The sequence below is a fragment of the Leucopleurus acutus genome (assembly GCF_964270905.1).
Source record: "Leucopleurus acutus genome assembly, chromosome: 4".
NCBI lineage: Eukaryota > Metazoa > Chordata > Mammalia > Artiodactyla > Delphinidae > Leucopleurus > Leucopleurus acutus.
Genome location: NC_139146.1, coordinates 154,048,656 through 154,065,114, shown reverse-complemented (window position 1 = coordinate 154,065,114; position 16,459 = coordinate 154,048,656). Strand labels below are relative to the sequence as shown.

General features: G+C 46.9%; 1 protein-coding gene across 4 annotated transcripts in view; it reads left to right on the top strand.

The window, feature by feature from the left end:
- RAPGEF2 (Rap guanine nucleotide exchange factor 2) overlaps positions 1–9,844 on the top strand; it is a 241,738-nt gene extending 231,894 nt beyond the window's left edge. For all 4 annotated transcript variants that reach the window (XM_082838707.1, XM_082838706.1, XM_082838708.1 and 1 more), the window contains 5 exons: positions 1,578–1,730; positions 4,308–4,533; positions 5,146–5,705; positions 8,029–8,301; positions 9,769–9,844. In XM_082838707.1, coding sequence (XP_082694833.1) covers positions 1,578–1,730; positions 4,308–4,533; positions 5,146–5,705; positions 8,029–8,301; positions 9,769–9,794 — 1,238 coding nt within the window. In that variant the 3' untranslated portion in view covers positions 9,795–9,844. The remainder of the gene's footprint in view (positions 1–1,577; positions 1,731–4,307; positions 4,534–5,145; positions 5,706–8,028; positions 8,302–9,768) is intronic.
- The last annotated feature ends 6,615 nt before the right edge of the window (positions 9,845–16,459 follow it).

Below are 16,459 nucleotides of genomic sequence, written 5' to 3'. Positions count from 1 at the left end.
ATATTCTTATATTCCCAAGTCCCCCGTAAGCCGACCTCTACTGCCTCTTTTCTGTCGAGCTTCTGATATGGACACAGCCTGTTAACCCCCATGTAGGTGTACCTGATGGAAAGCCATCCCCAGCCCCCTTCCCCAGAGAGACTCTCTCTCCAATATTTTTAGGCCTATTTGAATTTATGACCTTTAGAAATGCGGATGGGATAGTCATGCGTCTTCTTAGGATAGTTTCACATTTAAAGTCATAGAATATAACATAGTGACTTAGAGATGCTGGGCCCACCCCCATTCATGAACTAAATTTTGTCTGAATACTTCCTGTATTTTTCACTTCAGTGTCTTCGTCATCCCTAGAGCTACTTTTGAAGTGGAACAGATTTTTCTGAGGCATAGCATCTTCACATCCATCTTCACTGTTTGAAGGCAGCACTTTTTGAATCTGTGAATGATGCTGGCTTGGAAATCTTTTCCAAATCAAGGCTATTCATTCGTGTAGCTTTAGTGTAGCTGGTATTTTCATGTACCCTGTATATATCAGCATCTGCACATGTAATTAAAAGATTGCTTGAAAAGCCATTTTTAAAAGATTGTATTAAAGTAGTATCGAACACTTACAGGTGTTGAGGTGAAATGAAGAATTAGATCTCCGTTAAATTTCATTGCCTCCTTTTTAATGGATTCTGTTAAGTCTGAGAACATAAAAACTAACGTTCACTGAGGTAGTGTCAACCGGTAATGCCTTCCCTCCGGTCTCTTTGTTGTTCAGAATGAGGTAATTGAGAGTGCCTCATAATAAGGCTTAGAAAACATCTCTTAATGTGACTCCCTCATTCCTGAAAGTAAAATTTTAGGGGAAAAATCACCTGGCATTGGCACATGGAATCCTTTTTCTTCCGCCCTACGTCATCCGACTAGATCGTGCACTTGGCGCTGCGCTGGATGGCTTCCCCCTCCGCGCCCCTTTACCGCACTCCTGGGAGCCCTCCCCGGTGGCTTGCAGGACGCTTCTGGGACCCGGCACTCTCTGGGTCCCCTCCTGCCTTCTCTGTCATCCGCTTACTGATCAAATACCGGCCTGATTTCTTAGCGCTCCATCAGTCTGTTTTCTCGCTACTTCCTTTGGGCTCTTGGCTTTCCTTCCATCACTCCCACGTCCCATGAGCTAACTTTTCCAACACCACCAAAATACCTGTTCCCAACCCAAACTTGAGTTCTGATAAATCTTCTGAGCTGCGCCACTCTCACCCTAACCCAGAGTATTTACAGATCATCTCTTTGTTTCTTCATCGCTGCCTGATGTATTGTTGAAGAGGGTGGTGGTCGCGGTTTGGAACCCAGAGTGGAATGGCAGCAGCAGCCTTTCTGGTCCTCGGCAGGTGTCAGCAGACACACGGCGGGCACCTGGTGCCCCCTGCGATCTCACTGTTTACACGGGCAGAGTACAGAGACCATCGAGCCTGGAAACAACCTGCCACGACATGTGACATTCAATCTTAACACAAAAAAAAGTGGTTTTGTTCTTCACGGTAGTCTTTTCAGTCTTGGAAATGCGTGTTGAAATCATTTTCTTTCTCTTACAGGTATAAACTCTCCACAAGCTTTAAAGAAGATTCTTGCTTTGTCTGAAGAAGGGAGCCTTGAGCGCCACAAGAGGCCGGCAGAAGACACGGTATCGGATGCGTCCTCCCGGCTCTCCTCCCCGCCGACCTCCCCGCAGAGCTCGCCAAGGAAAGGTGACTGGGTGACCCCTCTTCTCCTTCATGGGGACCTGTGCTTTCAGCTGTGATCAATTCTAGTTAGAGATTACATCACTTCTGACATTAGAGTCGTTTGAAATGACCTTGGGAATTTGCTGGCGGTCCAGTGGTTAGGACCCCATGCTTTCACCGCCAAGGGTGTGGGTTCGATCCCTGGTCGGGGAACTGAGATCCTGCAAGCCGCACAAGTGCCCCCCACCCCCCCGCCAAAAAAAAAAAGACACGATATGTAACACCCAATGGATTTTTTTTTTCTCCTCAGTTTATAAATTTGGAAGAACTTTGGTACTTTTTAATATTATAGTTATAAATAAATAGTGGCAAGCTTATATAACTATATAAGCCCCTTCAAAAATTCATTTTTTTTACTGATTGTAAGTGTGGGAATAATTCTTTTTATACTAACAGTTGTTCTAACTAAATATAATTACATAGCATTCATCACAGAGTAGAGGCCTATAAAAACATAAGAAAAACTAGTATCTTCCTGATTTATCTTTCATTGTGTTAACGTGAGTCTGGATTATCTTTTTTGTTGCTATCTTGTTTTATTTTTAAGGAGATTAAATTTTAGGCACTCAAACTCTCCTGATATTAATGCTTTCTTATCTTAAAATACTAGATCACTGTCTGCTGCGTAACCTCGGGGTCACTTTCTCCCCTACCCTATAATTGAATGGGCGTAAGTAAGCCGGTAATAAACGGCCAGGACAGTTTTCACTAGACGAGGCCAAAGAGATTAATCCGTTGTTAGATTTCACCGGCACAACAAGTACCTCTCCTGCTTTACTTTTCAGCTGTCTCAGACATGTGTGCGTTCTGTGTGGGTATCAGTCTCTAGTCCTTGTTCAGTGGGTGCGTCTGAATTCTTCTCTCGTCCGTCGTTGGGTGGCAGTGGCAGTCAGCTGAGATCGTTTGGCTGCGGGCAGTTGGACTAAACCAGCTCCCCATCTTCTCGTGGAAGCGAGAACAGTAACAAGAATAACAGTGCACCACGGACCTACGGGATAGGTGGGCCAGCAGGAAAGACAGGGGAAGGGGTCATCTTATTAGCTGAGGCAACTGGGACGATTCCTCCCCATGCCACATGCTCCACCTGAGGGATTATTTCTCTAGAGATTTTGTTTTTTGTTGGGGGGGGGGGGTAGACTGTTCAGGGAGGGTTTGAAATCTTGTCTGTCAGAACCTGCAGCGTGGTTTATAAGAAGACATTTCATAGGTGAACACGTGAAATCTTATCAAGACCCGTGCAACCTTTTAAAAAAATAAATCAGGAATTCATAATTTACTGAAAGGATGGGGAAGTACTCTTCAGAGAGTAAATCAGCAACATTTAGGTGCTCTAGATGGCATTGTTTTATTAGGTTTTCATTGGGTACATATAATCATATAAAATCAGTAAAAAATAAATGAATACTGAGAAAGGAGTATTTGGATTTTTTTGTTAAAGATGTCAAGACAAGCCTCTCTTCCTTTGTGACTTTCAGTTTTAGCAACAAAGAGTTAAGGGTCCTTCAGGCCAAAAAATGGACATCTGTTTAGACATAGTGACGGTCCAGGGAGAAAAATGGAGATTTTGTACATTATGTCCTTCAAAACAATTGGCTTTCATGTGATTTATCCAATATATTATTAATGCTGAAAAATCAAATGGCAAAAATCCAAAGATATCTTCTTCAAGTCTTATTTCTTATTCATACATGTCCATTTAAAATTATAATGCAGGGGGCTTCCCTGGTGGCGCAGTGGTTAAGAGTCCGCCTGCCAATGCAGGGGACACAGGTTCGTGCCCCGGTCCGGGAGGATCCCACGTGCCGCGGAGCGGCTGGGCCCGTGAGCCGTGGCCACTGAGCCTGCGCGTCCAGAGCCTGTGCTCCGCAACGGGAGAGGCCACAGCAGTGAGAGGCCCACGTACCGCCAGAAAAAATTATAATACAGGGACTTCCCTGGTGGTCCAGTGGTTAAGACTCAGTGCTCCCAATGCAGGGGGCACGGGTTTGATCCCTGGTCTGGGAACTAAGATCCCATATGCCTCACAGCGTGGCCAAAATAAATAAATTAAATAATTCAAAAAAACAAAAACCCAACATTAAAAAATAAAAATATAATACAGATCTTTCCAGTGGAGTTATTCTATGCTGTAAAGTTCTAAAAGTGAAAACTCCATTGAAAACAAAATTACTACTGACTTTGCAGGTTGAGAAGAAAACCACACTTTTAAATATCATCCTAGTCATTCTTCATAGTTCCGTTTACATAGACTAATGTAGTATAATTTACAGTTCAGAGAGCAGCGTCGAGTCGTGCCGTGATCCCGTCTGCATCCATTCCTGGGTCATACGACAGTGTATTCTTTTTTCCTCTCTAAACTTTCATCAAACACACTAAACTGCAATTGAGGAAAACTTGACTGCAGCTCAGTCCCCAAGCAGAGTGTTTTCTCCCCAGTTCCGTGGTGGCACCTATGGCCTGCATTCTGGTTTTGCTACTGAGGAGACGTCAGCTGGACGCCGTGAACCCTCGGTTCTAAGGACTGATGTGTTTCCCACGCAGGCTACACTTTGGCTCCGAGCGGCACCGTGGATAACTTCTCAGATTCCGGCCACAGCGAAATCTCCTCACGGTCCAGTATCGTCAGCAACTCCTCCTTCGACTCGCTGCCCGTCTCGCTGCCCGACGAACGGCGCCAGAGGCCATCGGTCGGCACTGTGGAGACCAGCCTGGCCGCAGGCCGGCCGGAGAGGCGGCCGGCGGGGGAGCCCGACCAGTGCAGCCTGGGGTAGGGGCTCGTCCGTGTGCTCGCTCCTCTCTTGCACGTGTGCGGGGCTGTTCACGGGGCGCCCAGGGGCGCTCTCCCAGCCCAGTCCTGACGCTCACCATTTCCCGATCACGAAGCGTCACGCAGACTGCTTTCCCAGTGAGGTCCGTCCCGCGCTGGGACACGTTTGCTCTGCGCTGAGGGCAGGGGGCGACTCAGTCCAATGAGCTGCCTTCCCGAAGTAGTCAGATTGTAGTGAACACTGTATAAGGAAAGGGCGCCTTTACTGTAAGCAGGTCAGTGCTCCTTTCCCCCGTGTTGATATTGTGGTGACGTCACGGGAGGAAACTGGACAGGGCCGAGTGGCCACTGTCGCTCAGTCTGGTGGGGCCTAATCCTCTTTCTGGAAGGAAAGGAGGCCGCCTTTCGAGGAAAAAGTGGTTGCGTTTTAGCACAGAATTATTAGTTAACAATCTTGGCCTTTCCCCTCTCCTCCCTTCCCCCTCCCCTCCCCGCCTCTACTCTCTTGTCCCCTCCCTCTCCCCTCCCCTCTTTTCTGGCCCCCCTCCCCCCTCCCCTCCCCTCCTCTTCTCTTTATTATTTTTTTTTCTTTGTTTCCCTTTGGCCGCCTAGGTCCTGTGCACCGCTGTCTGAGAGCCGGGGCCTGTACGCTGCAGCTACAGTGATCTCTTCTCCCAGCACAGAGGAGCTTTCCCAAGACCAGGGGGACCGAGCCTCACTTGACGCTGCCGACAGTGGCCGAGGAAGCTGGACGTCGTGCTCCAGCGGCTCCCACGACAACATCCAGACCATCCAGCAGCAGAGGAGCTGGGAGACGCTCCCCTTCGGGCACACTCACTTCGATTACTCAGGGGACGCCGCAGGGTTATGGGCGTCGAGCAGCCACGTGGACCAAATCATGTTTTCCGACCACAGCACAAAGTACAACCGGCAGAGTCAAAGCCGAGAGAGTCTCGACCAAGCCCAGTCCCGGGCAAGCTGGGCCTCCTCCACGGGGTACTGGGGAGAAGACTCGGAGGGGGACACGGGCACCATCAAGCGAAGGGGGGGGAAGGACGTTTCCCTCGAAGCTGAGAGCAGCAGCGTGATGTCTGCGGGCGCCGAAGAAGCCAAGCCCGTCGCCATGGCTGCCCACGTGGCCGTGCCGCCCAGCGCCACCAAGGGGCTTATCGGTAAGCTGACCGCGGGCTCTGTCGTGTCTGGGTCGTGGCTGCACCCTGACTTATTTCAAAAGTAAAAGCATGTGTTTGCGGTTCTCCTCCTCATTCTGCCCCAGCCATTGCCGCGTAGGCCTTCCAAGTTAGCAGTGCACTCAGGATTTTGAAATGAATGGTGGTTAAGACGCCAGGTTCTGTGGTCAGGTGCTTATAAATACCCTGCAACCGTCAACCTTCCATGCACCGTAGCTGTCGGGATCAGTAGGTTGTCCTTATGGGTGTTACCTGCTCTGACGTTGATCTTCTCAGCTGAAAATTATCAGGAAGGATGGCCATTCTCTCTAGAGGAAGAATATTTTTTTGTTTAATTGGAACTGTTCTAAATGTTTTACTATTGTATTTTGTTCCCTTGAATTGTATATTTAGAACTTTACCCTTTGCATATTTAAAAATCTTCTGTCGATGTTTGTTAATGCAAGTAAATTTTTCTGTGCTAGACAGATTCCCTCTGCACAGGATAGAACAAGGAGGAGGGTGCTGAGAGATAAGGTAGTGTGTAAGAGCCTGAGAGTCAGGCAGGCTGCAGGTCTGAATCCCTGCTTTGCCACTTTCCTAGCTTTGTGACACTGGGCAAGGCACTAAACAGTGTCTGTTTCCTCATCTGTAAAATGAATTTAATAATTGCTACCAGTGCAGTTGCTGCGAGGTTTAAACGCAATCTCTGCAAAACACTAGTGCCTAGTTAGCAGTTCATAAGTAGACGAAAGACACTATCACTTCGCTGCTGCTGTTTCTGTTGTGAAGTCTCTTATGCTCCTTCAATGCTATCGGGATATATTCTCTATGGCACGTTCAATGTCTGTATAAAGTGTAGGGATACATCATAGGATACAGAGTGAGAAATTCTGGAATATAATCTTCACAGACATCACCTTCATTAGTAGGGAAATTGTAGTTATTTTATCACACAGTCATGGGTGGATGTCGAGTTTAATATCTTTTCAAGATGAATAAGGAGAAGACAGTTAACACCTATTCTTAGGTTGCAATTTTTAAAGCACTGTTTTTTTTAATTGAAGTATAGTTGATTTACAATATTGTGTTAGTTTCAGGTGTACAACAAAGTGATTCAATTATATATTTTTTTCATATTATTTTCCATTATAGGTTATTACAAGCTATTGAATATAGTTCCCTGTGCTATACAGTAAATCCTTGTTTACCTATTTTTATGTAAAGTAGTGTGTATCTGTTAATCCCAAACTCCTAATTTATCCCTCCCCTCTTTTCTTCCCTTTGTAACCATAAATCTATGAGTCTGTTTCTGTTTTGTATATAAATTCATTTGTATTATATTTTAGATTCCACGTAGAAGTGATATCATAAGACATTTGTCTTTGTCTGGCTTCCTTCACTTAGTATGATAATCTCTAGGTCCATCCATGTTGCTGCAAATGGCATTATTTCATTCTTTTTTATGGCTGAGTAATATTCCATTGTATATATGTACCACATCTTCTGTATCCATTCATCTGTCGGTGGGCACACGCGTTGCTTCCACGTCTTGGCAATTGCAAATAGAAAAGCACTTTCTTTTAACAAACTAATACACAGAATTTTTAATGCAAAGGCAAGAAGAATGATTTAAGTTCCTAACAGTTGAGTTTAGAAAGTTGAAGATAATAAAACTTTGCTTTTTACCTGCCTTTACAGATTCATGTTTTGTCATGAAATTAATATAAAAGGACTTCAAGAAAAATACATACCTCACATGCACATGGTTTTAAGTTTTGAAATTTGCATCATTTTTTGTACTACTCTTCCAAATTTATTGTGATTCCCTATTTTCCGAAGTGAGGCCCAAGACTTGAAAGTAACCTGGGATTGATTCTCTGCCTGGTGAGGGTAGATGGCCCAGCAAAGAAGAACAGCTCGCCTGGCCCCCGGGGCAGGGAGAGCGGAGGGAACCGCTGACAGGCACCACTCCCGTGTTGCAGGCGTGGGACTGGGTGCCTTTCTGTTCCCTTTGCTCCGTGTTTCCAGTAAACCCCAGGGTTGGGCGTTAGCCTGGTTACTGCGTGACAGGTAGAGTCGCTCTGCGGTGACCCGGTGAGAGTTACAGGTACTTAGATTGCTTAGTTTTGCCTGTGCCGCCGGAGATGACCCGGTGCGTGGCGGGTTTGGTGCGCCCCGCCCTGCGCACAGCCCCACACGCCTTTCACCGTGGGCGCTGTTCGTCTTGGTCGTCCGTCCTCCTTCCCGATGAGCGCACGTGGCCTGGGATGCGCTCCCCCGCCCTCCCATGCTGACCGCGGCGCCTTGTCTCTCCCTCCCGCAGCGAGGAAGGAGGGCCGCTACCGGGAGCCGCCGCCCACCCCGCCGGGATACGTGGGCATCCCCATCACCGACTTCCCCGACGCCCACCCGCACCCCGCCCGGAAGCCGCCGGACTACACCGTGGCGCTGCAGCGGTCCAGGATGCTGGCCCGGCCGGCCGAGACCCCCGCCCCGGGCGGCGCCAGGCCCGCCCCGCGGCCGCAGTGGCACCGGCCCGGCGACGACCCGCGCCCTGGCCCCTGCGCGCCCCCGGGCCTTGCCACCGAGGAGGACGGTACATGCGCTTCCCCCAGAGGCCCTGCTTCCCGCCCGGGGTTCCACGCCCGCCCCAGGCCTTGGTGCCAGCCGTTGGGTTGCGTTTTGCTCTTTCCGAAGCGGCTGGAGAAATAACTAAAGATTGCGGAGGGGTCCCCTGTAATACCGTGTGGGCATGGGTGCATTTCCCTCCTAATCCTCGGTTTTCTGGGGAAATGCTATGAGTCCCAGATGAAAGTCTGGTGGCAAACCCACTTCTCTAGAGCTCCTTTGCCTTCTCTGTACGAGTCCAGCTGGCCGTGCTGGGGTGAGGTTGAAGGGGGAGACCATGCCCCCCTCCTTCCTCCTGCTTTTAAGGTTTGAGTTTAACATGTTTTATTCTGGAAATAATCGTTATAGGAAGAAGCAAAACACAATTCACGAAAACTACTTGTAATCCTGCCACTTGCAGATAACTTCCATTAGCATTTTGTTAAATATCCTTCTAGACTTTTTTATATGTATACACGTGTACATTACTTAAGAAGTCATGTGTTGTTTTATAACTTTTTTCAATGAATTAATCATTCATGAGTTTCCAGTCAGTAAATATACAATGTATTTTTATAGTGGGTATGTATATTTAAAGATGTGCATCCCATATACTTTATTTTAAACTTTTTTTTTTTATAAATTTATTTATTTTATTTATTTATTTTTGGCTGTGTTGGGTCTTCGTTGCGGCACACAGGCTTTCTCCAGTTGCTGCGAGCGGGGGCTACTCTTCGTTGTGGTGCGCGGGCTTCTCATTGCGGTGGTTTCTCTTGTTGCAGAGCACGGGCTCTAGGCGTGTGGGCTTCAGTAGTTGTGGCTCGCGGGCTCAGCAGTTGGGGTGCACGGGCTCTAGAGCGCAGGCTCAGTAGTTGTGGCGCACGAGCTCAGTAGTTGTGGCTCCTGGGCTCTAGAGCGCAGGCTCAGTAGTTGTGGTGCACGGGCTCAGTAGTTGTGGCTCCTGGGCTCTAGAGCACAGGCTCAGTAGTTGTGGTGCACGGGCTCAGTAGTTGTGGCTCGTGGGCTCTAGAGCTCAGGCTCAGTAGTTGTGGCTCCTGGGCTCTAGAGCGCAGGCTCAGTAGTTGTGGTGCACGGGCTCAGTAGTTGTGGCTCGTGGGCTCTAGAGCTCAGGCTCAGTAGTTGTGGCACATGGGCTTAGTTGCTCCGCGGCACGCGGAATCTTCCCGGACCAGGGCTCGAACCTGTGTCCCCTGCATTGGCAGGTGGATTCTTAACCATTGCGCCACCAGGGAAGCCCCTTAAACTTTTGTATTATGATTAATCATTAGGTAGAAAAACAGTTGAGGATCTTAGGTGACCTATGCTAAGAGAACATAGCTGTGGTATTTTTATTTAGCACGTCGGTGAACACGTTCTCTCTAAGCACAAGAAAACGACTTGCTCGCTTATTGATTTTTCTTCTGTTTCTTCCTTTCTTTCGTGGTTGCGTCGGCAGAAGACGAACAAGTGTCTGCGGTTTGAGGCACGGGCTCCTCTGCACCCGTGTTGGCCACCCACAGGAGAGCACAAGAAGACGTCCCCTAGCGTCAGAGCCTTGGAGCTCACACTCTGAGGATGGTGGACCCGTTTGCCTCCTTCCCTGCCTTAAAAGCAGCATGGGGCTCCTTCCCTCCTTCTTCCTGTCCCCTTTGCATGTGAAATACTGTGAAGAAACCGCCCTGGCACTTTTCCGCCTTGTTGCTTGAATGCACAGCGCAGCGTCTCCAAGCTCCTGTGGCCGCCTGCCACGTCACACAGCATCATTCCAGACTCCAAGGTCATCACCACCCATGAGTCACTCTGGCTGCACTTCTCCACGCCTGGAAGGAGTTTTTAAAAAATCTTCCTTTTAGATTTCAATCCAGTCCTAGCACTTGGTTTCATTGGAATCGGGAGAAGAGCCAGCCATGGAACTACTTGGGGTCTTTAACCCACCAAGGAAGACAAAGGAAAACAATGAAATCCTTTGAGTACAAATGCTTGTCCGCTTGTTTACAGTGCCCTCCTCCGTTTTTTTGGGTTTTTTTTTTCTTTTCTTTTAAATGAGTTTAATGATTGTGTTCAGAGAGTAAATATTATATCCATTTAATGATTTTACAGTATTATTTTGAACCTTTAAGTAGGGTTGCCAGCCGGGGTTTCTCAAAAACCAAATATGCCGGACAGGGTGTGGTCACACCGGGGAGAGGGAAGGCCGGCCCACAGCCCCGCTTCCTGTGTCCCACCGCGCCTGGGAAGCGCCCTATCCTGGAAGCGTGAGATGTTAGCCAATTACCTAGACCCCAAGGCCCCCGGCCCCTCCTTCCCCAGGGGCTGGGGCTCTTCTTTACAACTGTTTGCACATGGCCGGGGAGGGAACTGGGACTCTTGCGTCCTGTGTCTGAGCCTGTGGAGCACAGGGCAGTGTCACCCGAGGGCGTGTCCTGCTCCATCGAGACAGACGGCAAACCCCATGTTTTTTTAAATTATGTTTCTTTGATTTCTGTTTATTTAGCTTTAGGGATTCTCTTGCTTGTTTTCAAAGAGCCACGTTTATAACTGGATAGCATTGCAGTGAAAGCAGCTCGGGGTGTTGGCGCTAAGGCCAGCTATTCATACTGCTCTTCCAAGACAGCCTCCCCGTATCGATCAGTCGCCATGAGGGAATAAACAAGCCTCTAACGTGAAGATGATCAAAAGATCCAGAACCCAGCGCGGTCCGCCAGCCTTTGTTTGCAAGGCGGGTTGGTCGCCAAAGACTGACCCGTAAGTGGCTTTACGGACGCCGAGACGGAGAAGGCCTGAGTGTAGCAACCACGTGTTCACAGCTGCTATTAACCCCAGAAGGACTGAGATGACCCCTCCAGTCTATTTTTGTGTTGTTTTTGCACAGACTCCGGAAAAGTGAAGGCTGCCAATCCGAGTAGTACTCAGATGTGAGGAACTGCTGGTCTTGGATTTTTTTTCCATTAAATTCAGCTGATCATATTGATCAGTAGATAAACGTAAATAGCTTCCAATTTTAAAAGTCAAATTGCAGTGTTTTTTCACTGTATCAAAGCAATGTCAGTGCTTTATTTAATAATTCTCTCCTGTATCATGGCATTTGTCTACCTGCTTATATATGACATTATCAATGATGCATTTGTAATTTTACATGTAAGATGCGTTATTTGCCAGTTTTCTCCTCTAGGCCGTGGACCTCACGTGCATCTAGAAAGACAGAACTCTTGCTCTACACAAGTCGCACAAATGTTATCTAAGCATTAAGTCACCGTAGAACATAGGACTGTAACCTCAGTTCGCTCTGTGATGTCAAGTGCAGAATGTACAATTAACTGGTGATTTCCTCATACTTTTGATACTACTTGTACCTGTATGTCTTTTAGAAAGACATTGGTGGAGTCTGTATCCCTTTTGTATTTTTAATACAATAATTGTACATATTGGTTATATTTTTGTTGAAAATGGTAGAAATGTACTATGTTTATGCTTCTACGTCCAGTTTGTACAAGCTGGAAAATAAATAAATATAACATAATGCCTTGCCTATATTCTTAATGACTCGTGCATGCTTTTTCTTACCGAAGCATAAGAAAGCCCTTGGATCTCACTGCAGGCGCGAGTCCACAGGGCACTGAGGGTAGACTGACGATGTCGCCTAAAACTGCCCAAATAGCCTATTCTTTTAGGTAGCTTTCTGTTGATTCAGAGAAAAGAAATTGACATCATTCATGCTAACAGAAATTAATATCACTCATGTGTCCAGAATTCATAGTGTTTGAGATTCAGTGAAAAGTTACGATATCACTCTGTATCTATCGAATACATAGCATGTGTCTCTGCCCAATTCTTTTCCAATAAAAATCTCTATGGGACATAATATTTTTGATTCCCAATATACATTCAACTTCATGGCCACTAAGTTAAGAGTACAGTCTAGCAAGTGATTTGGAACTTGTACATCAAGTATCATTGTTCTGTCTACGAGTCCTAATGCGTGGTAGGTCTGAATAATATTTTGGTCTATGAGAAGGGCACTTACATTTAAAAAGGTGAGAATCAGTTAAGCGGCAACCCTGTCGAGCACATTTTGAAATCAAGGATTGTTTCTTATCCTCAAGCAGGCGTTAATAAAAGTCCCGTCCATCACCCACCGGAAGCCACAGGAGGCGGAGTGGCAAGGCTGTGGAAACACGAGCACGAAATGTGAGGAAATGAGAAGGCGTCTAGAAGGATGGCAGGCGTTCAGTCCTGATGCTACAGGGAAAATGGCCAAACTTAAAACTCTTCCTGAGGCACTTGTGCTACCCTGGTGAGTAAATTTTGATAATCTGGCCACCAAAACAGTTTGGAGAATGAAAACCATTCCTGTAGCTTCAGCTGTACCTGTTCAGAAGGCAGGTGCCCCGTGTGGACACATGTGTTCCCACGTGTCTGCCTCTATCATCTGTTCACTATAAAACCCTTCGCTCAGGGAAGCCCTATCACAACAGCAACCCGTGCTCTCCTTAAATTTCTGTCATTGAAAAAGCTTGTTTTTGTTTTGTTTTGGCTGAGTTGGGTCTTCGTTGCTGCACACGGGTTTTCTCTAGTTGCGGCGGAAGGGGGCTACTCTTCGTTGAGGTGCACGGGCTTCTCATTGCAGTGGCTTCTCGTTGCGGAGCACGGGCTCTAGGCGCGCGGGCTTCAGTAGTTGTGACTCGCGGGCTCAGTGGTGGTTCGTGGGCTCTAGAGCGCAGGCTCAGTAGCTGTGGCACACGGGCTTAGCTGCTCCGCGGCATGTGGGATCCTCCCAGACCCGGGCTCGAACCCGTGTCCCCTGCATTGGCAGGCGGATTCTCAACCACTGCATCACCAGGGAAGCCCTCTCTAGTGTGTTTTGAAAAATATTAAAGATCTGATGTTTTGAGGAATTACCTCTTCATCACTTTTTGTATTCTGCTAAAAATAAAGGAAAATGACAAATCAGACATGATGCCTGTTCTTCCGCGGTTATGTTTTAGGTTACCTTTAAGTAGCGAAGACTCCACTCCAGGTTTGTAAGAAGTATGTGTTCATCAGATGTGATCAGTGGTAGTGACAGAGTTTACTCTGTGTCATGTTAATAACAGACGTTTGCCACGTTGTAGGAATATTGCAGAAAGCCCTCCTCTCTAATCAAAAAGACTATAAACGGACCTGGTTCTGTTTCCATACATGCAGGTTAAAGCCCTCCAAATACTTTCCTCAGCTTTAACTCCTTCCCTCTTCTGGGAGGTGTAGAGCTCATGCTCATCTGTACTTTAATATATTTGATCACCAAGCCACTGATAATCTCTCAAAATGTTCTCAAAGGATGCAGGCTGCTGAAAAGGTGTGTATCAACACACCTGGTCGGTCTGTGTGCTGATGTATTTCTCAAGGAATGTGTTTCTCACTTCTATTCGTGCCGAAGAAGAAGAGGAAGCTCTCTGAGTCCTTGATCCCGTTGTTACTCAAAGAATAAAGGAAGTGTAGCACTGAGGGGGTCAAGCTGTTGATTGGAGAAGCGAATGATCTTGCAAATACTCACAAAGACTGTCAGCCAGTGGAGGCTGAAAGGGGCAGTAATGGAATGTAAATGAGTAGGACAGGCTGCAGCCAGGGGCCAGGACCCTTCAGAAAGATCTTACAGTGAGTGAGGGTTTACCCAGTTGACAGGGAGACAAAAACACTGACTGGAACGAAACAATAATTTGTGAATTGCATGTTTTTCCACATTCATATCTCAGCCAAGGACAAGGCAAGTGCAATAAGACTATTGCACTTACTGTGCAATAGTCTTATTGCCTTAAGTGCAATAAGGCAGACAATAAGACAATAAGACTGCCTATGTTTTGAAATGATACTTGCCCAGTTAATTTTTACAGAGCCATGGCCACGTAACAGGGACATGTATAGAAGCGATCAAAACATTGCATGCAAGGTTAAAGAATCTTAGAAAAGGCTTTATTTTATGGGCACTCAATACGATCCTAACCATTTTCCTTATGGGCAAAATTAAGCATAGAATATAGTATCTGAAGTAAATTTACAAACGACCAATTTTTATAGAAGAGAAAAACTAGTGAACTAAATTCACCATAGGGTATTCAACACTTCAAAAGTCAAGGCTAGTTCCTTTTTTTTTTTTTTTTTCTGTAGCTAGTTTAATAAAATTTAGGAACTTTTCATAATATTAACTCTGACCAAGTGGTTGACATGCGGTGTGGTCTGATGGGAACAAATGAAGTAAAAGTATATCCCAGTATTTGAGGTTTTCCTTAATTTATATAGATGGGAACCTTTTTTTCAAACAAGACTATAAAACTGATTTAGCCACGTGTAGCATGAAGATGAAAGTATGTCCAAACCTACCAGGTGTGGCTTAATGAGCTGATTTCACTCGTGTGCACTTCCTGTGATCCAGGCACTTTTCTGGATGCCAGGTACTTACAGATATCACTAAAGTGAACCAAAGTGCCTTCCAATTATAGCCTTCTTTTGGCTGAAGGTCTCCCATTTCTCAGACCTGAGAGGGGAAAGCTTAACTGAGGGATCCCAGGATCATAAATGAGCACCTTACCAAGCAGCCTCGATCACAGCTAGATCGAAGATACGAGATGCCTGGCCCACAAGCTGCCAGTCCAGGCTTGCTAGCCGTCTAGAAGAAGGTCCTAGAAAGGAGCACAGTGACCGGTAGGGAAAGGAAACCAAACTGAACTCATCACATTCTCTTTGGGGAATTCCTGCGCGAAGGTGAAAAAGAGCAAAGGCTCACCCAGTCAGGATGCAGAAGCTGTGCGACAAGAGAAGCGATGAGAGTGCAAGAAGCATGAGTAAGAAGAGAGGGGGGCCGCGAGGTCGGGAAAGTGAGGGGTCGACGGCAGGGGCATTCAAAGCCGAGAACAGCAGACACCTGTTTCTTGGGGAACAACCAAGTACTGGGGCATCGTTGCCCCAGCATGAATGTCCAGCCTCGGAACCTGTCCTCGCAGCTGGGCTCTCTGGGCTGTTGTTCCTGAAACCCGAATGGACAGCCATTCCTCTCCTGTAAGCACCGTCCTCAGCACGTAGAACAGTGCCTGGGATAGTGTTAAAGGTTTTAGTAAATGCGCGTCTTGTCGGGGCCTCTGGAGGGCCCAATTATAGATAGATTGGACAGTCAAAATCAGCCAGCATGCATTCATGTATTTGTTATTAAAGCACTTATATTTTAGACAGTGTTTTGGTTCACAGCAAATTTGAGTGGAAAGTACAGAGTCCCATATACCCCTCCCCTCCCTCACTCTTGACATCGCCCACCAGAGTGGTACATTTATTACAATGGATAATGCAACCTTGGCCCATCCTTATCCGCCACATTCTACAGTTGACGTTAGGTTCACTCTTGGTGGTGTACATTCTACAACATGCATTTATTGAAGGGCGTCTATAGCTGTGCCCAGTACTGGTGAATATTCAGAAGGAAGCTAACTTGAACATATTTCTATTTTCTTTATTGAGGTGTAGCGGACAAATAAATCCCTCTTGACAAGGCTAGCAAGGATTTACGATTAACCAAAAGGGAGCAAAGAATAGAAGACTGTCTAGGAGCTAAATTCTGTGTGGCTGAGGAAGTTCAGATGAATGGAAGGTGGACAGAGGCTGAGTTATCCAGGGGAGAGTCTTTGGCTGCCCCTGAGGTCTCCGCGATGCCTGGACGTCGAGGAGACACGCCTAACTAGACAGGCTTCGGGATTTGGAGAAACTGAGAAATTGGTCGGAACGAGCCAGGGAGTGTGCTATTACGTGGGACAAAAATGTTTTACAGAGATTGTATTTGTTGTTCTAGGAGCTCGATAAATGTTCATAAAAAGAAAAAAGGAAGGGAAAGAGCAGAAGAAAGGATCTGTGCTGAGATAATGGTCTGGAGGGAAGATCTGATTCAGCTGGAGTCCAGGTCGCAAAGCTGGGTGAGGAGAAGGGGGTCACCCAGGCCGGGAGGCGTGGGGTCGGGACAGGAGGGATGAACAAAGACGGCTCAAGGGAAATATAAGTCAGTAGAACCTGATGTCCAACGGGACATGAGAAATTGAAGGTAAAATGAAGCCCCTCCCCCGGCATCGAAAGAAAAGGACTTCTAAGAGACTTAAGATTCCTCGTCGAGCGCTTAAGGTGGAAGAGGC